We start from the raw sequence: 25,727 nt of genomic DNA, 5'->3' as shown, positions 1-25,727 counted from the left end.
AACACATATGTTAATATGTTTCTCAAAGTGAAAAATAGCAGCTTATAAAATAGTTATTTAAAGGGATAGTTCACCCAAAAACTCTAAATTCTGTCATCACCCACTCACTCCCATGTTGCTACAAACCTGTATGAATTTCTTTGTTCTGCTGAACACCACTGAAGATATTTTGAGGAATGTTTGTAATCAAACAGTTCGTGAGCCCCATTCACCTCCACAGAATTCTTTTTTCCAACTATGGAAGTGAATGGGGCCCACGAACGGCCCGACCACGAACACTGCCCAAAACATCCTCAGTCGTGTTCATCAGAACAAAGAAATTTATACAGGTTTCTAACAACATGAGAGTGAGTAAATGATGACAGAATTTTTGTTTTTGGGTGAACTATCCCTGTAATATTTGTCTGATCACTCTACATGTGCAGGTTTAGCCCTCATCACTGTCATCTGAGCTGTAGTTTATTGCCTCAGTTTCTTCATCAGAAATGTTATCAAATAAAATGCTGTCTGAAGCCTGTCCCAGAACACACTGTCGGTATAACATCCTAGCATTATTTTGCAGAAAATGAAGGTCTTCCAGTTTTCTCTTGAGAAGGCACAGTAGTCCACTGGAGCTCTCTTGATCACTGTCACAGTCTACACAAAAAAGAAATGAAAACATTAAAGATGATCAATCCCTATTCAGTCCTTATTATTCAATATAAAGCAATGCATTGGTTATTGAATTTTATTATGGCAACTTACTGTTATTTTGTATTTCTAGAGAAAGATCCCTCAGTGAACTTTCAGCCTCCTTTAAAGATTGCCAGTGTTGCTTGACCTCCATCACTATGATCTGCTCTTCCTCCTTCAGTCGGGAAAGCAACATGAACCGGTCAAAGACCATCTTCTTGGTTGAGAGGTTGCCGTTACCTGTAATTGTTGAAGGTCTTAAAATGCCATTTTAAACACTGCATTAACATCAAGCTATATTTATCAAATACACTGAGAATAGTAGGTTAATTACTAGTGTCAGGGCATTCCCATGGCCATTGGAAATTATCAGCTGCAAGCAGTTCATCCACGGAAGGAAGCTGGTGGGTTGACTGTTCATTGAAGTCCTTAATGGCAGCTGCCAAGGTTGACTTGTCTTCATTCATTCTTCTCCTCATTTTGTGCCTTCTCTTGTTGTTATCTAATAAATCAACAACATACATAAATACAACAGCATTCAAGCTGCCAACTTGACTTGGACAGTGTACAACTTTTATAAATCAAAAAATGTTATTGCATAAGAACTATAAAACAGGTCCTTCAAAATGTATTTATTACCTGCAGCCCACTGTTGGACGTCACTGACCCACTGCTGAATTTCATCATCACTGATATTTAGCTCAGCCTGCAGACTTGCACAACTCTCTCTTTCCACTTTCAGCCTTTCGGCTGTCTAAATACATATCAAATACTGTAAATTAATTTGATAATAAAGGTTTATAGTTTAACAATGTATGCCATAGACATAATTGCTCAAATGCATGTAAAATTGTTCTTTTTGTTTAATACATAGGTTGTATAATAGGTTGACATTTGCATCAGTAAAATACCTTAATGTATCTCTGGGACAAATATTTTGCCAGATTTTCAGATTTCCGTTTGTTCCATGCAGAAGCAAGAACTGTAAGCATGTCTGAACGTGCTTTTATTATAGAGTTGTAGATAGTTGGTCAAAGTAAATAAACAATGTTAGTCAGAATTCATTAATATTTAGAAATAACTATAGGTTAAAAGTAGTACTTAAAGATATTCACCAGCTTTGGACATGTATTTAGTGCAGATTGCAGCTCTTGACAGGAAGGAGTTGACTTGCTCCACCTCTTCTCCAATTGTAAGACCAGCTCCCTCTTGGTTTTTCCCGGACCATTTTATCTACAAACAACAACAACAAAACAAAACAAAAAAACAATGGCTGTTGTGCATGTCCATAGCACAAAAATATGTAACAAAAGAATCTTACCTCACAACTCCACTCATGTGCTTTGGCATGCATAACTGATAATAGTGGGTGCATACTTAATAAAGGCCTTAGCTCCGGACAGTGTCCAACCACTCTCTTTAGGTATGGCCAGTACTTGCAGGCAACATCTGAGCAGAAGAATGTCACATTTTCTTTTGAGAGGGCATTTTGAAGAAACAGGGGATAGGCAAAAATTTCCCCTCTGAACATGTTTAGGGCTTTTAAAAGTCCTCCATGTCGGCACACAGCAATCTCAAGGCCTTCCTCATCAATCTTTGATGTTGACTTTTTTGCAGACTCCTTGGCTGCTGTCCACTGAGAGGAGCCACAAACCCCTTTACCTGTGGCCTACAAGACATTGCATTCAAATGATTATTACGTCAATAATGGCAGTTGGATTAGAATATACAAATGACAATGAGTAAAGAGTTATTACATGCTTGGTCTTTTCATGAACATATTCCACAAAGGAGGAAACATCACCATCTTTCATTTTAAATTCGCCATCGAAGTAGCCCTTCTCTGTCCTTAATTTTATAAAAAGGAAAACATGACAAACATTGAAGTACAATAAAATGTACCAAAAGTGGAAAAAAAAACATACCCTTTCGCATTATGGAACCTGTACAGTTTCCTGTTACCATCCACTGACACTGCATGCATGGATGGACTGCAGGCGGGACATTTAAAAGGCTGGACACCACAAAGCATCTCAACCTCATGCTGGGCAAAGGTCCACTCCAGAAAGCTTTTCTGGAATGTGTCTCCACATATTTTACCACTCTGTTGAAATAACCAAACCAATCAATCACTTTAATGCATGCTAACATGTTAACAATATAGATTTAACAGTGTTTACCCTGCCATTGTACTCCGTTCTTCGGTCAAGCATTCCAAGGAATGCTTGACGTGAAAGACCTGGAGCAAAAAGTTTTAAGTCCAGAAAAGACCTAAAAAGGCCAGCCTCATACACAGTCTCAAAATGTATAGAGGCTGGCCAGTAACCAGACTTGAGGAGATTACTGAGTCCCACTGCCCAGGTTTTCCCGCAGCTTAAACACTCCAGTGATGGAAGGGTGAGATTGTACCGTCCTATTAAAATGTGATCACAACAGCTTAATAAATTTCTAATCACAGATATTACATGCAAGTTTTCCTGTAATAAACCTAATGTGTTGTTTTCATAAACAGAAAGAAACTACATCTTACCATTTAAATTAATAAGGATAATAGGCTTTCCACTGATTACTCTGCAAGAACTTTCTGAACAGGCACAGATTTTCTGTGGCAAAAGCAGCGGAAGATATCGGACTAAAAAGCAAAACAATGTTAATAGCAAACTCCTCAGTGAAGGATTCATAAACAAGTAAATTAAATATATAACTTAAAGGGGTCATGTCGTGAGAATGTTAGCATTGCCACTTTGTAGGTTTGAGCAAAAATGTTTCGTTTTGGGTGTGTCTTTTAAAATGCAAATGAGCTGATGAAGTGCAAACACTGATCACAATTATGGTGGTTTGATGCAATTCAAACTCAATTGTGCTGTGAATTATCTTTTCTCTCTTTCTTTCTCTTTGCACTAAATGGCAGTGCTGTGGTTGGATAGTTTACATTAAGGGGGCGGTATTATTCTAATAAGATATCCTTATGACATCATAAAGAAAGCCAAATTTCAATGACCTATTTTTGCTCACACCTACAAAGTGGCAATGCCAACACCCTCACGACATGACCCCTTCAAAAGGTATTGCGGAGGATTTTCTTTTTCCGGGTGGATCATTAAGACTATTGGTCCTCCTAGTTGTCAATCAGGATTGTTTCGCAATTGCATTTTTTAAAAACGTGGAGAAGGCGGTTCTTTTTTAAAATTCGAAAAAATCCTCCGCTATACCTTTAATATATTTATTAAATGTATTAATAATGGTTACACCAATGAACAGCCATTTAAATTGTACAAACTGAAATTGAAAAGATAGTGAAAAGCATACCCTGTTCAGAGAACTCGTATGTCTCAGAATGTCTCTTCACTCCAGTGGTTGGACACAGTGGCTTAAAAAACCCATGGACCATAGACTCCCTGTTATGGAGAGGTAGATGCTGATGGACATCTCCATCACAAATGGTGCATAGATACTGCCTAGGTAGACAGTCCCTGCACCGTACAATAGCCTCAGTAGACAGACAGTGCTGGCAGACACATTCCTGAACGTATTCAGCTGCCAAAAGATTCCTAACCATGGACTCCCTTGCAATCTGCCATCTCTCATGGCTTAGGGATTGCCGCTTTTGCCAGGTTATGGCCAAAGACACCTCTTCAGGCTGATCACATTCATCATTAAGGATTTGCTCCAATTCTTCAATAAGTGAGGCTTCATTGAAAAAGAAACCAGTCAGTACACAAGTGAGTAAACAATATAATCAGTTTTATGGAGATTTATAAAAAATGTATAAAATTATGCATTTAAGTATGTTGCAGCTGGCAGAATGGTACTTAAAACTCTATTAATCCACTGCCATTCCGCATAACTACTGTATAGTGAAAAGTTCCCAGTTCCTGCTTGATAGATAAATTCCTCTTGGATGGGCAAACTGGTAGGAGCTTTAAACAAAATAAAATATGAAAAATAAGCATTTGTGGGTTCTTTATATCCGTTTCTATGGACAGTTTCAGCAGCAATAACAAACAAACCGCTATTGTGGCCCAAACTTAACCTTTGGTAGACTTCTGCATAATTAATAAATTTAAAGGAACACGTTGACATTTTGGGATTTTAGCTTATTCACCGTATCCCCCAGAGTTAGATAAGTCCATACATACCTTTTTCATCTCCGTGCGTGCCGTAACTCTGTCTGACGCAGCCCCCGCTAGCTTAGTTTAGCAGAAAGACTGGAAGTGAATGGCTCCAGCTAGCATACTGCTCCCAATAAGTGACAAAATAACGCAAACATTTTCCTTTTTATATGTTGTGATTTTGTAAAGTCACAGCGTGTATAAATAACAAGGTGATATGAGACACAGCCATCTTTTAACAATATACATACTGGGAACTATATTCTCAGAAGATGAAGCACTGCTACTTGGTCAGAGTGATTAGCACAACTCTGACCGAACTCTCTGTTCCTCACCAGGGGGCTTCACGGGTGCTGCGAGCAAATCACTCCAACCAAGTAGCAGTGCTTCGCCTTCTGAGAATATAGTTCCCTGTATGTATATGGTTAAAAGATGGCTGTGTCTCATATGACCTTGTTATTTTTACATGTGACTACAAATCACAACATATAAATAGGAAAATGTTTGTGTTATTTTGTCACTTATTGGGAGCAGTCTGCTAGCTGGAGCCATTTACTTCCAGTCTTTGTGCTAAGCTAAGCCAGCGGAGGGTGCGTCAGGCAGAGTTAAGGGACGCACGGAGATAAAAGGGGTACGTATGCACTTATCTAACTCTGCGGGATATGGTGAATAAGCTAAAATCCCAAAATGTCGGCATGTTCCTTTAATAACAACAGATTCCCTATAGATGTAGATTTTTTTCTGATAACAAGCAAAATAAACAACAAGTAAATTAGCTTAGTTCAAATCATAGCTGAAGTTTATCAACCATTACACTGAGCTAATGTTACTGAATAAAATTAATGTTTATGTTAACTACAGATTGGCTGCCTAACCCCCTTCACACTGTCTGCCCTCATCTTTTAGAAACTGAAACATTTTTATTTTAAACAAGGTATTTGTTCCAGAAGTCAGTTTAGAGCCAGACCAATAAACAAACACAGACCGGAAGTTATTTTCAAGACAAAACATGAAACCATCTATGAGGGTGTGCACACCAAAGCTTTTAAAAACGGCTAAAAAACGGCAGGCGGACGCCAACTGCCAGCTTTTTATCAGCTGAGCGCTTGGTTGCTGCGATACTTCTGGTTTGTTTATTAGTCGTTGTATGATGCACCAGTTAGTTGACCTCTACTGTGATTGGATGGCCAAGTGAGAACTGACAAGCTGAACTTATCACCAAAAGTTGAATATTTTTCAACTCTTGGAAAAACTGCAGAGCATGGACAAAACCCACCAGCTGCTGTCTTTTTGAAAAGCCCCGCGCTTCCATTGAAAACAATTGAAAACATATTAAGTGTTTCGTTGCAAAACGAGATAACCACCGTTTTTTTAATTGTTCAGAAATCTTGTTTTTTGGTTGTGCATTCCAATTAATTTCAATGCAACTGCAGTTGGTTTGTTTTGATTTAAACCTTCATAACTTAAAAAATACAGCCAAGTAGCACCATAAAACAAAATAATAACATGATAACATAATAATAAACATGTTTTGACAAAAATGTAAAAAAATGGATTTATCTCATTTTGCAACGAAACTCTTCATATGCCGGCATAAACGCCTTGGTGTGCATGCCCACTAAATGAGTGTACATAAAAAATTAAACAGACTACACATATCTAAACATTTATCAAACTAGGAGGAAACATATAGCACAAATGAAAATAAAAGCAAATTTAAATGACAATTGTAAATTCACAAATGTCTCACCTTGGTTAGGAGCCTTTCTTTTCAGTTTTGGCTTTATTGTTGTTTTTCCTCGAAGCGGCCTTACCCTATTCCCATTTCTGTCCCTTTGCCTCCACTTTACAGTCGTGGGATGGGCCTTAGACCTCTTAACTTGCCTTTTTTCCACTTTCTAAATTTCAAATAGTACATTTAAGGGTTTATAATTGTTTTTTTACTTAGCATTTAAGTAGAATATACTTGACTTTCATAAATAATATATTGGCCTATAAGACCGTAGTATTGCTTACATTACTGACAGAAAAAGAAGTCAAAAATAAACATGATCACTCAAGACACAATTACTCATGTTCATGGGCGCGGGAAGTGAGGGTGCTGCAGGTACCGCAGCACCCCCTGGTGGCAAAGATTTAAAACTGCAATGACCATAAAATGATAGCTTACAAATGTCTCTGATTGTTGTTTGTTACTGTTCCAATACATTTTGTATGTCATCATGTTTGGGCTGTGTGATGAAGAGAGAATTATTAATTTAGTAATTTTAAAATTATTTAATTTATTTCAGTATGTATTAGCAAATCAGATTTGTTTTGACAACGTGAATGTGATTCAGCCCATAAGCTGCGTATAGGTATGAGCATAACCGCACACAAGCACGCACACTCAGCCACAACGAATTATTAGGCTATCTGTAGCATATCTATCAGCTTGGCAATGTCTCAGAAGAGAATTTGGGATTTTTTTTTCAATAACACAGCCCAAAAGTCCCAGGACTATAGCGTTATTATTTGTCCAAATGACTCACATATCAGAAAAAGGTCATCTTTTCAAAAACTTTTTAAAAATATAGCAGAATTGTTTTGCGGTGTTTAACGCACATGTAAATGTAAAAGAACATTTAAAGTAAACATTTAAAGTAAAAATGATTGAAGTAAATTATTAAAACGACATGAAAGGAACTAAATTGTAAAGCCTCGATGTGTAATAAGGAACATGCGCATTTAAGAGTGGTGGGTATTTAAAAAATTAATATAAATTATTCCCAAGCATCGATTTTAATATTAAACATCTATAAATCCAAATTAATACATGTGGAATATATTCCAACAATTTAGGATATGATGTTTGAATTTTAAAGTCTAAAAATATCTTATTATTACACCGCCGTGCAGCATGGCAAACTGAAACAAAATAAGACAAAAATATTACATTTACGTTTAAAAATAGAATGAAATGAAACCCGTGAATTGAAAGGTCCACTAATTGGCTTAACTCAAGTGATGTCAATAAAGTTTCCACGTTAGAATTTATAAATATTAAAAACTTAAGCAAAGGAAAACAAAGGAGGTGTAGGCTACTACTGGCACAAGTGAGAATGTAGGCTAACTGGTTCCATACCTCCGACTTTCCTCCAAACTTGCTTAAAGTTAATTCTCCTTTTTTTTTTTTTATTTACATCCTCAAACTCCATGTTGCACTTAAGCTTCATCATACAGAACAGCAGACCCATGCGTGATGCGTGCCAGAGGAGACTCCGCACATGACTCGCGTTGCATTTTGTAACTTTTACAAATCATTTTGTAATTTGTGTGACTTTTTGGACACATTTGTTACTTTGGCCTATATAGTATATATATTATATTCTGATAATATGGCATAGTTTTCTCCCCACCCAATGAGACTAATAAAGTAATGTTTAAAAATGCATTATGGATGGGAGTTGCGAGTGAGTTTTTAAAAGAAAACATAGGTAGAGTGGTCTGCAGAATAAAAAGCTTGTGAACAACTGTAGAATTCTATAACTATAACCCCCCCCCCGCGCGCGCGCATCCGCACCCCAGCACCCCCTACCGAAAATATCTTCCCGCGCCTCTGCTCATGTTACCTGTATCTGATCAAGAAACACATCTCCAAGAAGAAGTGCTGCTTCTAAAGAGCCCCTGGACATTCTGCTTGAACAAAAGTACAATGGGGAAAATGACAACATAAAAACAAGTTGGTTACACTGATTTGATTAATACAAACATCTGTGATCTACATGTGATGTCTGGCACGGACATAAAGTATAGTGATATTATTAAAACGTAATCAAACATATGTTGCATCCAATCCTTACGCACTGCTGACCGTTAAAATAAATGTTACCCTAATACATTATATGAAAAATGTTTTTTAAAAGACATTATTCGCCTGACAACTGTAGGCATACTTGCGCATGCTCTCTTCAGCCAATAACGCTTGATGCAGACAGCATTGACACACATTAGAGGTCGAAAGTTATTAGTGTCGCATTTACAATAATATGGATAAACAATAACTCATTTTTGCTAAATACTTAACGTTACTTTTGTATGTTGATGTTTGGCATCTTCGACAACGCACGCACGTCTCGATGTTGTTGAGCGAACTACCGGGGGTGGGACAATGATTACGACGCGAAAGATGTTTTAACATTTGATTGGTTTCCAAGCGGGAGTGGGCGGTTCCTGAAGCAGCGAAGTACTAAAATGATGTTTTATTATTATTATTTAATAAAGTTTATACTTTAAATCTTCCAAAAGCAATCACATTAGTGAAGCAGCACGGAGATATATAAATATTTTTATTAATATATTATATAGAACACAAGCCAAAAAGCAGTAAACAAATTAAACAAACCAGACAGCTTTCATATTTAACTACTAGCAGCACAGCTGTTTAAACTTTGAATTAATAAAGCGTCTGGAAAGCTTTTGTTTCCGCGTCTGAAACGGATTGTTTAGAATTAAACTGTAAAAACAATCGTCCGATACAGCTCAGTGTATAATGTTAGATGTTTCAAGATTCGTCACAGTATGTAATGTACAACAGCTAGTTGTAATAAAAGCGATCTAAACGTAGCATATTCTGTTTCGGCATAATCGTTCAATCTTTCAAAAAAGATTGAATGGGCGGGACAATGATGATGATGACGTTGTGAACCATTTACAGTTCTGCGTGCAATTCATACGCATTCTACATCAATGGAAGTTAACGGGAGAGGTTTTGCGTACAATATGCACGCAAAATGTGACTTTGGCGTGTAAATACTACGCCAAACGAAAATGCTAACTCGTTGTATAGATACGCAGAAGCAGGAGACTGGGTTGGTGTAGCATAGGCTACACCGCGTAGCCCAACCAAACAGATAAGCAATGGATGGATGGATAGAAATAAATAGCCAGCCCCTAACATTTAGTGCCTAAATTTCAATCTGAAACACAATTATAAATAATGACATTTTAAATGATTTCTTAGCAATATCAGTATCTTTTTCCCCCAATACGTTTAACTTACTTAGGCCTATATGTGTCTGTGGTCAGGCTGTTAGCTTAGCAACTAGCATGAACTTGTTTGAATTCTTACAATATGTTTTATTGTTTGGCAATAGCATGTCTGTTAGAAAGTCACTTTATACTATAGTTCTTTTGAAAAGATGTAAACAATAGGCTACTGGTCCAGAGGCACTTCCTGTTTCAGTTTGTGACTGTTATTTCACACATAGGCTATATCATTATCTTTAAGATGTTTGTTTAACTTTTTGACTCAGTTCTATATGTTCTGTTGGTTGTAATTTATCCCAACATTTATCTAGTGTTAAAAAACTGAAACAGGAAGTGCTTCTGGACCACTGTTTACATCTTTTGAAATGGTCTATTTACAACCCTAGTTTGCAAACCTAAGAACTACATATTTAACAGTCTATATTACACTGCAACAGGGAAATTATTTGTATAGTGTTTTTCATGTCTGGAATATTAAACCCTAATGGTAAAAACAGCATAGACCAGCATAATTCCCATGCTGGTTTGGTGCTTGTTTAGCTGGTCACCAGCATACCAGCACCAAAACACAACATATAGCATGCTGTTCTTGCTGGTATGACCTGCATGGGATTGGTGCTGGTATGCAATGACCACCAGCACCAACCCAGCATGGGAATTATGCTGGTCATCAGCAAACCAGCACCAAAACACATCATTTCCCTGCTGGAAAAAACAGCATACCAGCATGAGTATGCATTTAGGGTTATGCAGAAGTGAAGCACAGTAGTGTTGTCAGAATTAAAAATTATACATGACAGCAAAGTGAAATTTAATTTGTATCACGTTTTGTGATGCTATCTATTAGTGATCACACCAAACAGTACTCCTCATGATGGAAGAGTTCAAAGGCTTTGTAAAACAGTTCGTCTCATCATTGTAGTCCCTTTCCTTTTCTGAATGATGAGACTCACATATATGCATCATTTTTATAGTTCAGAGGTGAATATATCAAAGCAAAGCAACTGTATATTTGGTTTAGTCCTATGACAACATTTTTAATTTCACTCTGCCCACTCAGCCCTTGTATCACACATTTCAAAGACATGAAATGGTCCAGTGCATTTGTCAGACATAGTATTCAGTTCCTTAAAGGGAAATTCCGCCCTAAAACGGAATTTAGAGTGTTTTTTCGTTGTTAACGAGTCAAACTTTCATTTAAAAGCATATTTATGACTGAAGAGCAACATTTAAGATATTTAAGATGTTCGTTTTCTGGTAAACTGGCCTTTGAATGGGAGTGAATAGGGCACGTCGCATGAGCGCACAAAATCTCTATTTTTACAACACTAAGAAGGCTCGACACAACGTGATACTTTACTCGAAGTATCACGTGGGTCTCTACACATGAACGCGAGCATTGAGAACATTGTTTGTGTACACAGATTTTAGTAAAAGCGAAAAGTTTGGAACAACTTACCGTGCTGTTAAACTGCGTCCCGCCGCCATATTGCCAGTCATGAGCAATCGATCCCAGAATGCGACATAAGGAGGAAGGAGAGTAAAGATGGATAGCTCCTAAAGCATAGTTCCATATAAATGCACGGATAATTTGTTGTTTTGTCTCAAGTGAAAAACAATATTGACCCTGTAGTTGAAAAAGTAGCGTTCTATGGAGTCCATTCAATCGCATTCTGAAATCGATTGCTCATGACTGGCAATATGGCGGCGGGACGCAGTTTAACAGCACGGTAAGTTGTTCCAAACTTTTCGCTTTTACTAAAATCTGTGTACACAAACAATGTTCTCAATGCTCGCGTTCATGTGTAGAGACCCACGTGATACTTCGAGTAAAGTATCACGTTGTGTCGAGCCTTCTTAGTGTTGTAAAAATAGAGATTTTGTGCACTCATGCGACATGCCCTATTCACTCCCATTCAAAGGCCAGTTTACCAGAAAACGAACATCTTAAATATCTTAAATGTTGCTCTTCAGTCATAAATATGCTTTTAAATGAAAGTTTGACTCGTTAACAACGAAAAAACACCCTAAATTCCGTTTTAGGGCGGAATTTCCCTTTAATGAATTTTTTTCTTATTTGAATCAAACACTACTGTGGGCCTCATAACAGTGTCATTATAGGGCTTTTCGCAAACACTGGAAGTCGCTAGCCGCGGCCATCTTGTTGACATGACATCTGTCCTGCCCCTAGCCGAACGTAGATTTGAGTCGAGGGGAGCAGTAGCCTAATGGCTTCATCTCGTCCGTATTAAGAGAAGATGAGCTTGATTATTGTGGAACAATATCAAATAGACCCAATAGCCTTAAGTAAAGATCCGTCCTTATTGCCAGCCGTAACTTATCCGGATATTTATAACTATATCGTTCATACAGTGTCCGCATTCATCATACAAGCACTGAAGGGCCGTTCACATTATAACTATAACGATTACTATATCATCGTCCACATCACCAAACAATACGTTTATGCTAATTCGCTCACGGCACTCGCGCAAATCACTTGCCTTTAATATTGCTTGTAATAAAAACTTTTGCAGATGTACTCAACACGCTGCGTTTCGCGTAACTCTAAACAGTGAATCTAATAGTTTGTGTAATCTCTTACCTTTTGGCATAACAGTTAGTTAATGTAATAGATTAAAAAGCATTACGTAGTCAATTTTCACAGCAACTGGAGGTAATCTAATGTTATAGAGCTCAGCAATGAGCTTCACTGTCATTTTAAGTGGCCGTGCACTTGAAGTTCAAATAGATTTTAATGCTATCAATGGTTTATCCTTAATCAGGTGGGAAAAATCGCTCAGAAAGTGATCCCAATGATGTCGTTCATTGTATCTGTTTAGTTATAGTTTTGGTGTGAGCTCCGCTATTCTCTTTAATATAAAACGATTTTCAAAACTATGTGAACAGCCCTTAATTCCCTACCTAGTATCAATGCCAGACCTATTATTATGTTCATATAGTTATTAATACTAAGTTAATAACTGTTTCAATTTATGGCAGCTTATTTGAAAGAGCAGTTTCAGCCACTGCTTACAGCTAACCATATGTGATCAAATTATGGGGACAGACTTTGCTGTGAGCATATATCCCTAACGTTACCTGTGGTAAAATGATGGGGACAGACTTTGCTGTTGGGAGTCTCTCCTTCGCTGGTTCAACTCCTCTGTCTCCTTTCATGTTTTCTGACAGTCGGTATCGCATAAAAACTAATTCCGGGGTTTATTTTTGCTGTTGTTAGAACATCCGTGTATTACACCACACACCATCGCGCGGTTTTAAAAAAAATTACACCGATAATACCATGCATAATACCCACGCTGCCTCGCTTGTCAATTGACAGACTGACAGTTTTATGTCAACAATATGGCCGCCGCGAACATTGATGACGTAGATCGAATAAGCCCTATAGATGGCCCTCAAAGCAGCAACAGTTGAGGGGGGCTGATCACATCCCAATTAGCTTCAAGTAATGTACTGCAGAACTCCAGTGTCCATCCTCTTAATTTTATGTCTGTCTGTTTGGGCTGTGCACATATGGGTAAGTGGTTATTTTCAGAATCATCATCTAATTTAAAGAGTTATTATATGACACACTGATGTTTTAAAACTTTTCTATTGCTCAGAAGTTCACAATGCATTTGGCAACATTTAAATGATGGTGTGATTACTCAACACCTTATGTATTGTTGGTTTATATACTGAGAGTATTTCTGGTGCACTTATGTATTGTTGTTCTTGTGTTGCTCTTAATGCTACCTCATTTGTAAGTCGCTTTGGACAAAAGCATCTGCAAAATTATTAAATGTATAAACAATTACTTATTTCCCACCATCAATCTTCAAGTAAAAAAAGCTTTGTATAGAGTTGTCTATCAACATTAAAAATTAAGGTGCTCTAAACCACATCATTTCCATTGCTTGATAGATAAAATGTGTAGGTAAAATATGTGATCAATTAGAATGGATGATTGATTTGCTTTTTAACAACACAAGACAGGCAGAACAAAATATCTTGTTTCTAGAAACTAAACAGTTTTCCTATAAATAATACAAGGATCAGCAGCTATGGATGTTTTTTATTCTCTGAGCAAATACATTTTATGTTGTCTTGAATGTTCACCAAGTAGACTTTTTAATAAATAGTGTGTGTGTGAAAATAAAGAAACCAATGAATTCCTCAATGTTTATTGAAAAAAGTAAAGTAAATAGACTCACTGTACTTAACATCATTACATCACAGTAGGATATAACATCGATTAAAACAGTTAAATTGACAATAATTTGGTTGCAAAACAGTTTTAACAATATTCAGTATTAATATCCAAAAAAAGAGCAAAAAAGCAAGTGAAAGGAGGAGCAATAAAAGGGTCCAGGAAACAATGGTTTGTTTAAAACAAAAGAAAAACAAGTTACACAGAGAAAATAATAGTGCTTCTTATTGTATCAGGTCCCCAAGAAGATGCCGAAGCACTAACAAGTGTCCCCATCCGCCACCCCCTCCAATGGCCACTTTGACACAATGAAAGCATGGCAATTGTTGTATATAGTTTAGAAAGGAGTACATGGAGGTATTTAAATTTATTTCCTAATTTTATCTGTAACACAAAAAGAAAAAATGCAATTACATGTTTGGTTGGGCAAATAAACTGTAGACACATTAAAGGAGAACACCACAGTTTTTCAATATTTACTTTGTTCTTACCTCAACTTAGATGAATACATACATATCTTTTTGCAACGCGTGCACTTAATCTTTGTACAATGCTTCTTGAATGTGTTAGCATTTAGCCTAGCCCCATTCATTCCTTAGGATCCAAACAGGGTTCAATTTAGGAGCCACCAAACACTTCCATGGTTTCCACACTTTCCATGTTTTGTTTTGTGCCACCATACTTACTCGTGTAACTACTCATGTAAGAGTCTTTAAATATGGAAAACATGGAAGTGTTTGGTGGCTTCTAAATTCATCCCTGTTTGGATCCTAAGGAATGAATGGCGCTAGGCTAAATGCTAAAGCATTCAAGAAGCACTGTACAAAGATTAAGTGCACGCATTGAAAAAAGATATGTATTCATTTGTCTAAGTTACATAGTAAATATTGAAAATGGTGGTGTTTTCCTTTAAGACACACATTAAAACTTCAGCGGTTTTCCTAAAGCTGTGTTTTGGTGGGGTTTTATTAAATCACAGTAGGATATGCAAGTCAACAATGCAAAAGAAAGCCTTCATGGTTCTTTTACATCAATTTTGTGTTAAAGCATCACTTGACTTATTGCATTTTGTTCTGGTAACTCCAAAGAGAGGAATGTGAAGTTCACATTTAACTTTAAGACAACATATGTGATAAATGAATCACAATGTTAACATTGTTTATGTCTCAATTTGGTGTTTTTAACAATTAAAGACAAGCCATGTGCAAATTCATTATTCAACAACTTTGTCTTTAAATATATGGAGAAAATATTCCGCAGTCTAATTCCCGTAGTTTAAAATCACCTGTGTTTCCAACGTCACAAACATAATATAACCAATCACATCAACACAGTTGAACGCGTGCATCAGTAGTATAAATACATGTATGTATGTATGTATGTATGTATGTATGTATGTGTATATATAGTCTAAGCTCAGCAGTTATGCGTCTAGACAGTGGTCACCAATCCTGGTCCTTCAGGTGTGTTTGATTAGGGTTGGAGCTAAAATCTGCAGAGACACCGTCCCTTCAGGACCAGGATTGGTGACCACTGGTCTTTGACCATATACATGTAAGTAGATGCTACATACAGATGTTTTAGCTGTGCAACTGAGTAGATTAGCATATTCATAGATCTGCGCATACAATGTGACAAGCAAAACTTTTTTTATATTATTATATTATATTATTTTTTTATTATGATGTTCAAAGATGCATTTTAACTCATACAATTCTTGACTAGAATGAGACTTTAAAACCTTATCTTCTACAAGGATTTTAATGGGTTGACAAATCCTCAGAACTATGACTTCACGCAGGCCATTTAGTTTGGGCATACTACCTTAATTTCATTATTTGCCTAAATTGTTTTGCATGTTAATTGTGGACAGTTAGTGGCAATTAGATATACTGACAACAGATTAGGGATGCACCGAATCCAGGATTCGGATTCGGATTCGGCCGAATACTGGGCTTTTTGACGGGGTTCGGGTTCGGCCGAATCCTAGATTTTTTTTCCACCTAACCGAACCCTAGGCTTTCGCTACGCTGGTCGACGTCACGCGGCCGTTGATTACACAAATCGGGGGCTGACGTGGAGATGAGCTTTTCCTTTCGGTGAGCCTTAGGGGCTGGACACACCAAAACTTTTAAACACGGCTGAAAACGCCTTGAGGACGCCAACTGCCAGCTGTTTTTCAGCCGAGCGCTGGGTAGCTGTGATGCTTCAGCTGTGAGCCGGTTGGTTGCTGTGGTAATGTCCCGCCCCTCCTCCACTGTAATTGGACGGCCGTGTGAAAACTGACATTGACGAGCGGAGCTTCTCACTCAAAGTTAAATATAGTTTTCAGCGTGGAGCTCCTTGCTTATTAGAAAAAAGAGCGTGTCGCAACGCATCGCTTTCATTATGCATAGGGTAATTGTCAAAATAGTTTTCCAACTTGTCATCCTGGCATAATGTAGTTAAAATTAAATGAAATGAAAAATACACTGCTGTGGACGTTGTATAATTCATTAATGTGTTTTACTGTGTTAATGGAATAAGGATGCGAGTAGGATTCGGTATTCGGTTTCGGATTCGGCCGAATCTTAAACGGTGGATTCGGGATTCGGCCGAACCTAAAAAATCTGGATTCGGTGCATCCCTACAACAGATTAAAATTAACAGTGAACATGGCACTTCTCATTGGCATGACTGAGACGTTGTACATACCAAAGTTTGCACGGCTCCCACTCCACCTGCTTCCATTTCTGGCCCTAAAAAATAGTGGGACTTTTTTAGTTTCAAATATTTACTGTGTTTACCAATAAGTTTAAGACCATTACATCAATAACAAAACTATATCATCCCCTTTCAACTGGAACATTATATAACCTGTGTATTGTTTGAGTTGTATTACATTTAACCTTAATAACTCTGGATTTGGCAACCCTCTTCACAGGGTAAAAATCCTGTCTCCCTGTCACATTGTGTGGGTATTCAGAATTTCTGAATAATACATTTTAGAAAATGGAATGGGAGTAATAGTCAATTTTTTTTTATATACAATCCTTAAATCAAATCCGTACTTTCCCATAGAGTGCAAGAACCACCATGTACAACAGTTTCCACACTGCAGATAAGTACTGTTCATTAATTCACAACAGACTGTAATACACTACATACTAGTGCTGCACAATTAATCGCATGTGATTGTAACGCGCATCGGTTGTTTAGTAGTAAATGGCCATCAGCTGCTTTCAGATGGAGCACATTTACTACACAGAGCCGTAAGTTCACTGACAAGAGGGGAAATATTGCATTAATAATCGCACGCGATTCATCCTACTACATAAATATCCCCTCCTGAATTTAAAGGCCATTGCTGATTAATCTAGTTAGATTGTGATCGTTTTTCCCATCAACCAATTCACATTTAGCTTAAAAGTCATTTAACTGTCCGTTGTCAACACACCTTTCCTTTGGTCTGGCCGCACTGTAGTCAGAGCTGGAAAGCCTTCTTTCACACCATCTGTTAACAACAGAGAAACATTTAAAATGTAGAAATTATTATGTAAATTCGTCACAGTTTATAATAAAAACTTATTTTCATAAAGGCTGCACACGGTGAGCACTGGACGCAAAAGGTCTTGTACAGTCAGTAAGAAATAACGCCATCACAGTAAAGTAATCACAACAAAAAATAGCCTATTATTCCACAGCTTTATAATCTCAAATAGACAGTTTATACTTGCATGGACACTTGCACGTGACTGGGCAACTGCCCAATGAAACATGACCATTAGCAGTTCCAAGTGGGCTCTAAATCTAACGCAACTAAGCCACACAGTCAACAGAAAGTATGCCGTTTTTCTTTATGATATTATGCAATGAAATATTGTGATAAAGGTACAGAGTCAATATATATTGCACCCCTAATTGGAGCCCACCAAAACGATGTCTTAGAAATAGGCAAACACAGGCATGATTTAAGTTATGACAACAGCATTTCATGGAATTTGCCAAACACACACAAAACTGTTATTTGATTGATGGTACCTCTCGTCAAAATTCATGAAATGCTGTTTTCATTACTTAAAGTGGTGGCCAAAATGATTAGAACACCTGACAGATTATTAAACCCACATGGGCTATGAGATAACATTACCGATAAAGTTCTGAGTAAATATACTGACACTCAGAGATGGGCATAAATACATGGAAATGTATTTCAAATACAAATACAAAATACTGTGTCGAAAAATGTATTTAAATACAAATACAAAATACTGTGTGGAAAAATGTATTTAAATACAAATACAGTATTTTGTATTTTAAAAATACACAAAATACATGTGAAATTGGTGATTCAGTGCAAGTATCCCTATTATGCTGAAATCTATCTGGGTCTATTTCTGAATGCCAAAAAGCATTTAGATGTGTGCAACTGCTTAGAAACTTTCGTTTTATTTTACATACCTCATTGTTTGTTATCTTTGTTATGACAACTTGACATAAACCAATACAACACAACTTGTTATAAATCATAAACAATAATGATCAAAATAGTTAATGTTATAAACAAATAATAAAATATATGCAATTGTAAAGTTACTCTGATAGGACCAGTGTTATCACCTTTAGGGGTGGTTTCCTGGTCAGAGTTGATACTAGTCCCAAAGTAAAATGCATGTTTGAGCGTTTTAATTAGAAAAACACCTTGTACTGACATATCTTAACAGATGTCACCGGGTGACTATGATGGGGCAGAACCGAAAGTAGCGGAGAAAGGTTCCGCCTGAAGATGGTTTCCGCCCGGGCCCGATTTTTAACCGCACATTTTACTTCCTGGTCTCTACAAAGGGGCGCCCCTGTCCGGCATTCGATCAACCTACGGGCATTGAGGATAGGGCAGCGCTCGGCCCGGTGAGACGGTGTGACAGTTCGCCCCCTGCTGACCAGCGAATTCGCCGAGAGGGTTTTTGGCCCCCGGCGCCCCCTGGGGAAATCATCGCCGTTGCCCTTCTGTGCCGGCCAGCTGTCGTAAGCCGCCCCCGCGCATTGTCGATAGAACACCGTATAGCGAGCTGAGGAAAAGCTGCACTTACCCAGAATTGTGAACAGCAGAGAGGTGAGAAGCATCCAAGTTGAACTAACCGTGTGTTGTGTCCAAGCTGCCTGTGGAGAAAGAGAGAACGAGAGTGAACGTCAGGAGAACGAACTGCGGACAGTCATACATACCCAGAGCTGTAAACAGCAGAGAGGTGAGAAGCATCCAAGTTGAACTAACCGTGTTGTTGTGTCCAAGCTGCCTGTGGAGAAAGAGAGAACGAGAGTGAATGTCAGGAGGACGAACTGCGGACAGTCATACATACCTAGAACTGTAATCATCAGGGTGAGGACGACCCAAGTCCAGATTAAACGTGTCTTTGTGTCCCCGGTTGCTGCCTGTGGGAAGAGGTAGAAAGGAGAGTGAGCAGTGCAGCATCTGACTAGCGTGATACAGGTACGACGGGCGAAGAGAGAGTTAACCCCTAAATCACACTATTTTGTCTTTTGCCTCCAGGAAAGAAGAGGAGGGCGCCACGGGTAGCGGAGTTGGCAGGAGCCTGTGTCTCCCGTTCCCCCCCCCCCCTATATCCTTGGTCACCAGCCCCTGGAACCCCCGTTGCCCTCTTTCCCCTCCTTGCCACTTTCCTGTGCTGTGGTCTGCCTGGAAGGCAGACAGGACGTTTAGTTTTAATTGCCCTTTCCCTATTCCCCGAGTTATTTTAAATATTTAAATAAAGTTTGTTTTAATATTTACCTGCTCTCGTGTTGTCTGGTCATTGGGTTAGGCTTTGGGGACCTCCTCGAGGTGGAAGTTGAGAAGGGGCGTGGCTTTAGTATTTAACAGCCAGCCCCTAGCCGTGACACATACATCAGTGCCAATGTTTGGTCTCTAGATGCAGACACTGGTTCCTTGATTAGTAGTAAATCACCATCACCTGCTTTCAGATGGAGCAACATTTACCACACAAAGCGAAGTACACTGACAAGCTACGCAATATTGCATTTATCATCGTTGACAAATTGCCTGTGACAATGAACTGGATATTGCCTAGCTTTTCAGAGAAACACAGCTTTGTGTAGTAAATGCTGCTCCATCTGAAAACAGGTGATGGTGATTTACTGCTAATCAAAGAACTGACTTCACTGATGAGATGTGCAGGACAATTTCATGCAATTTATCCTGCAGCCCTATTTGCAAGCATTTGTAGAATAAAATGTCAACCCTTTAATCCACAGAGTTCAAGCTTAGTTCAAGCTTAGTTTAATATCGTCTGTCGTCCTGTGTCTGGACTGGATCATCTGGTGTGTGCATTTAATTTTATTTTAGATTAAACTAACAACCAAGCAGATGGAGTTATTAATGTTATTTTATTGATACTTAAACATGATCAGCTACATAAAGCTAGCTAGCTTTTAACCTCTCCCAACACTTGAGAGCAGTTGTAGCTGCTGTGATAGCTGCCCACTGTTCAGTGTGTGTGTGTGTTTACTACTCACTAAGATGGGTTAAAAGAATAATTCACACTGTCGTCATTTACTCACTCATTATTTTAAACCTATATGAGTATCTTTAGTCCTTTGAATGCTAAAGATGATAATTTGATGAGCAAGTATGGCAAGGATGCAGTTGACAGTACTCAGTGACTTTCATAGTATTTGTTTTAACTACTATGGAACTCAATGAGCAACATCATCATACATTATCAAAATATCTTTTGAATTCAATAGACAAAGGGAATTCATGATGGTTTAGAACAATGTCAGAATGAGAAAATAATGACAATGTTATTTATTTGGGTGAACTATCCCTCAAAATTGCATGGGTCACTTTCGAGCATGCATTCAACACTTGACAAATGTGTCACACACACACACACACACACACACACACACGCACGCACGCACGCACGCACGCACGCACGCACGCACGCACGCACGTCGGTTGTAAACTAAAAGCATCAATCACAATCTGAGTACTACATTAGTTGAGAGAAGGCACCACATTTTTACCTGTAATTTTTAATATTATTTTTTATTTCTTACCTTGAATAGGTTCTTTAATCTTTCCAAGCATGTAATGGATGTCTCAGTCAAGTGACAATGGGGTGTCAAAACCTCAGACCCCCAAGCATTTGGTTTTCTTCCAGGCCTTGACAAATACAAAACATAACAAACACGCAAAATAACATATATATGTTGTATGTATGTATGTATATAAAACAATAATCGCAATTTCATACCAGCATATCTTCCATATCTTCATCATGCACCCAGCTCTCCCGCTTCTGATCAAATTTCTTCAGTTCTTTTTTACCCGAAGCTTATGTGGCTGCTCTACCTTGCATGTGTTGCAGGTTTTGCAAGCTACATTTAGTTGTGTATGGCAGACCACACACTTTCTAGTTGTTGACCCCTGGCCTGGCATTTCTAATAAAGATAAGAGTAAACAAACGGAAGAGAGTGAAAGAGACTTTGAGAAGTACAAAGCAGGGCAAGATTAAAAAAATTAAAAAGCAATACTTACTTGAGGAGAGTGAGTGAGTGAGTTGATTATTGAAGTGGCTCTTAAAAGAGCTGTTGGTTTTCTAAGAAAAAGTATAAACTGTGGGTGAACAGGGAAGGGTGGTGGGTACTGACCGGACCTGAGAAAAGAAAACAAAAACATGATTAATTCTCTTACAGCAAAGTCTCCTAGGTTTGTCATATTATATATGCAGAACTGTAAAAAAAAGGTAACAGTTATGCTACCTATAAATAAAGCATAAACTGCATAAATGAACAGTTGATCTGACTTCAGAGAAATAAATGAAATAATTATCTTGGTACTTGAAGCTTGGTTAGATATGGTTACTGTAGTCAAACTTTTACACACTTTCTTCTGACAGATTTATTAACAACAATTACAGAACATAACAAAATCAATTTTAATCCATTCTAACGCTCAATTGACATAGATGTAACTGCACAAACTAGCCTTATTATATAAATAATATTAAATAATTAAATAAATCTATTCTGCTCACCAAGGCTGCATTTATTTGATATAAAAACACTTATAATGTGAAATATTATTGTAATCTGAATGTAATAATGTGAAATATTATTGTAATCTGAAAGTAAGTGCTGCTGACGGTGTCAGCAGCGATCGCTCTCTGTGATCGATTGGTTCCGCCTTGTATGTTTAGATGAGCAATTTATTTACAATAAACACAATTATTTACCTAAATCGGTTATTTTTTCATTTAGAGCTTATTTCACGAACTGCATTCCGCGCGAAATTAATAAAACTACTGGTTTAAAAACGCTAGAACAACTGTTTAGCAACATAATATAATGCAGTCACTGCAGCTTTCTGTGATTAATACATTAGCTGATTATCAAACAGTCATCCAATAATGTTTCTGACCTTAGTAACGTAAAAACCAATATAGATAACTCCATAGTCCACACACGCAAATTAAAGGTGGAAAAGAGGATGTTTGTTTAATACATTTTTGCAATGTTACCTGAAACTGTCTTTACTAAATGATAAAAGACTATTTATTAGGCGCACTGAAAGTAATAAAATTAATATATGTCATCTGTGCATAAGGTAGGGCCTTATAAACATCAGCCAATCGTTGATGCAATCATCGCAATCGTCATTGGCCCTCTGGCTTGTCAATCACTGCCATTACGTTTCTTGGGAGAGACGTGCGCGCTCCAGTAACGTTACACGAGTGACGCATGCGCATAGCGCATGAAACTCCGTCTTAAGTTTCGGTTTGTTTTCATTTTCGCTCCTGCTTTCCTCCTCGAATCTGCACCATGGAAGAGAAGAAACCCGAAGGAAGACGTAAAAGAAAGAGTTTTTAAGTCGCTGAGAAGAGGAGAAAATTGTCAGAATAACGTAATCTAACCAGAGTCGTTATTGGAGAAACATTTCAACACTGGAGAGCAAGGACGGACCAGAGAGGTGTCAGACGCGCAGGTCGCAAAAATTCTCTTTGACAGGTAACAGTGATTATTCTTTCTTTGTGGAATAATTATTGTTGTACTGTTATTCAGGTATATCGACGTTGTTCTTGTACTGTAGTTGTAAGTGACCAGGCTGCTACACGCTAGTTGAAATGGGAGTAGCGTCGACTGATCTAACTTTACGTCTTATGTGTTTATTATCATATCTTTTCACATAATGAATCCACTGACGCGACACAGCATATGCCAGTGGTAAACAAACACTCGTGTTCAAATACTCGTGCACGAGTTATGGAAGGCGTTTCCTAGATATGAGCTGTGAAGGAGGGAGGCTGTTCTTGCGCATGCGCTTATTTAAAAAACTCAGTAACGGTCTTTGGATTCTCAGTCGGCGGAAACATCCTCTTTTGCGCCTTTAAATGTTATGCTGCACCAACTTTAGGATTTCTTAAATGACCGCACCTGAACAAACAATTGTGTCCTAAATATGAGCCAATTGGATTCTGACCAAACGCGTGCACTGACTTGTCTGTTGCATTAGCGGTGATATTATATTGCTAACGTTGCAACAAAGACTTAACATAAACACAGGATTTACTCAATTTTAGTAACATTAATCACCAAATTTCCAAGAAAGCCTTAACCATGGAGCTCCAGAGAACGCAATATCACTGTGTCGCTTCTCTTGTTGAAGTTGTTGGCAATAAGAAATTATCGCCCCCTATTGGTTATCATCCTCATAAATGCGTGTCATTTTCACGCCTAGAGGAGGCAAAGCGTGACATTGACACGCATCCTCTAGTGGACCAGCGTGTCTATTACACGCTTTAGCGTGATACTGGGTTGAATACACACAGGTTGCTTTATATCATGAGCCTGTTCTAATCCTATCTTCATTCCCACTTGTAGAGTGCTGTGACAGATAAAACTGACACGGTTGATGAGGACACGGTCAAAGCTTTAAAAGGTAAACTGAGAAGTTAACAAAACTTCCATACATGCATATCTATGCCAATTTATTTTAAACATGGATTGCCAAATGTTCATTCATTATTGGTTAATTGGTATATTCTGTTTCCTTTTCACAGACCGTGCGATAAAGCAGTTTTCAATTACTACGGTGTCTGAATTGCAAGAAGAAGTGACCCTCCACTTAAACATGTGACATCTAAACTGTTTTGTGTTTTGGTTCAGCTTTATATAGGTTTATCTTAAGTTGGTTAAAGGCGGAGTGCACAATTTTTGAAAGCCAATGTTGACATTTGGAATTACCTAAACAAACATGCCTCTACCCCGAAAGAAACTGGACCTTCTTTTGATGGACCCGCCACACACATACGCAACCCTGGCAAGGATGTCAGTTAGTAGACACTCTCCTTACTGCTGGTTGGCTCCAAGTGTGTTTTGGTGGTCGCCCCATTCCCTTTTCCAAAGTGTTTTTCAGACATTGTGCACTCCGCCTTTAAATTGCACTTAAACACTTTTTTTTCAGTAACTTTTTAAGCAGAGAATTACATTATGATTATTATATAATCATTGCTTATGCATATTTAGTGATTGCATATTCATAGTGTACTTTTCATTAAAGGGGGGGTTTAATTGTATTTCAATCATTCTGACTTATTAACACAGTTATAGAGTTGTTTCCTCATGCTAAACGTAGGCAAAGTGTCAAAAATGCAGTTGGGCGTGTTTCAGAGTATTTCTGTGCCGAATGCACTTCGCCAGGGTTCGTACAAGTTTCGGCTAATTTTTTTTGATTACGGTTCTAACTGACGTTTCAGGGGTTTTTGATACGTATCACTTCTTTATATGGGCTTCCGCCGGAAAACTTCCCCCGGAAAACCCCGCCCAGCCGTCAGTCAGCGGGAGACGCTAGAGCTTGCTAACAGCTTATCACGCCACTCAGCCTTGTTTAATTTCAAAAGTCAACAATGGCACAACAAGAAGTGTGTCACTGAATGCGTGATCGGATTTTAATTCCTCAACTGAACCTCGCGTCAATCATACCATTGTCACCATGCGATCAGTTAATCTACTTTGTAGTGTTTGTCTAGAGAAGATTTGTTACTTCCGGGTGGATATCAGCTGTTACTCAGAGAAGATCGAGCTGCCGTGGGCTTAGTTCACCTCACGTCACAGCATCTAACGAAGACACTGCATAGGAAGGCAGAGCGGTAGATGTAATGCAACACATTTTAAACTACAGATAAGAAAAGAGCCATCAAAGTGCCCAGGTTAAGAAAAGAGAAAAGATGAGGAGAAATGTAAAGAAGATAAAATTATGTATACTGCTATATATAATGAAGTATAATATATTATTATGTAGCTTTCTATTCAATTACACATAGAGCAGTACTATTATTTATAATTTTTTCTGTCCAATATATCTTATATAACATGGACTAATTAATTAATTATTAATATTTTCCCACATATAATAGAAAATTTATGAAAACTGAAATAATAAAGAACATAATGAAGTCAATACTATGACTGAAAACAATCCAAAATAAATTAAAACAGAAACACTTACTGGTGGTAATTTTTATACTAGTTTATAAATGTATGCAGGAATAAAATATGTTAGTTTAGTGCAAGGTTTTAATAGGTCTTTGTTAAGATAAGATTAAGAAAAGATTTACTTAGGCTACTTTTATGAAAGAATGTATATTAAAAAGATAAAACCATTGCTTATATATTTTCAAGTATTATTATACATTAAATAATGG

General features: G+C 37.8%; 2 protein-coding genes and 1 long non-coding RNA gene across 3 annotated transcripts in view; 1 reads left to right on the top strand and 2 right to left on the bottom strand.

The window, feature by feature from the left end:
* The window catches only part of LOC129434453 (immunoglobulin kappa light chain-like), a 112,775-nt gene that overhangs the window by 58,331 nt on the left and 28,717 nt on the right, over window positions 1-25,727 (top strand). The gene's annotated exons all lie outside the window — the stretch shown is intronic.
* Window positions 1,241-4,430, bottom strand: LOC141364260 (uncharacterized). The gene is made up of 9 exons (XM_073868437.1): window positions 3,982-4,430; window positions 3,203-3,304; window positions 2,853-3,085; window positions 2,598-2,776; window positions 2,430-2,520; window positions 1,994-2,341; window positions 1,788-1,905; window positions 1,584-1,675; window positions 1,241-1,426 (listed from the first exon to the last, which is right to left on the bottom strand). The coding sequence occupies exons 1-9, from the start codon at window positions 4,229-4,231 to the stop codon at window positions 1,247-1,249; spliced, it is 1,593 nt and encodes a 530-aa protein (XP_073724538.1). The 5' UTR covers window positions 4,232-4,430; the 3' UTR covers window positions 1,241-1,246.
* On the bottom strand, window positions 21,081-22,146 carry LOC129433733 (uncharacterized). Its single transcript, XR_008640468.2, has 3 exons — window positions 21,563-22,146; window positions 21,279-21,465; window positions 21,081-21,187 (listed from the first exon to the last, which is right to left on the bottom strand). It is a non-coding gene; the product is annotated as an uncharacterized lncRNA (long non-coding RNA).

Source organism: Misgurnus anguillicaudatus, chromosome 6, assembly GCF_027580225.2.
Source record: "Misgurnus anguillicaudatus chromosome 6, ASM2758022v2, whole genome shotgun sequence".
NCBI classification, from domain to species: Eukaryota; Metazoa; Chordata; class Actinopteri; order Cypriniformes; family Cobitidae; genus Misgurnus; species Misgurnus anguillicaudatus.
This window is presented reverse-complemented; position numbering and strand designations above follow the sequence as displayed.

Coding starts and splice junctions, on each gene's coding strand:
- LOC141364260 (XM_073868437.1), bottom strand. CDS start 4,231: ATGGTTAGGAATCTTTTGGCAGCTGAATACGTTCAGGAATGTGTCTGC. Junction 3,086..3,202: donor TATCCTTATTAATTTAAATG/GTAAGATGTAGT, acceptor ACATTTTAATAG/GACGGTACAATCTCACCCTT. Junction 2,777..2,852: donor GAACGGAGTACAATGGCAGG/GTAAACACTGTT, acceptor TTATTTCAACAG/AGTGGTAAAATATGTGGAGA.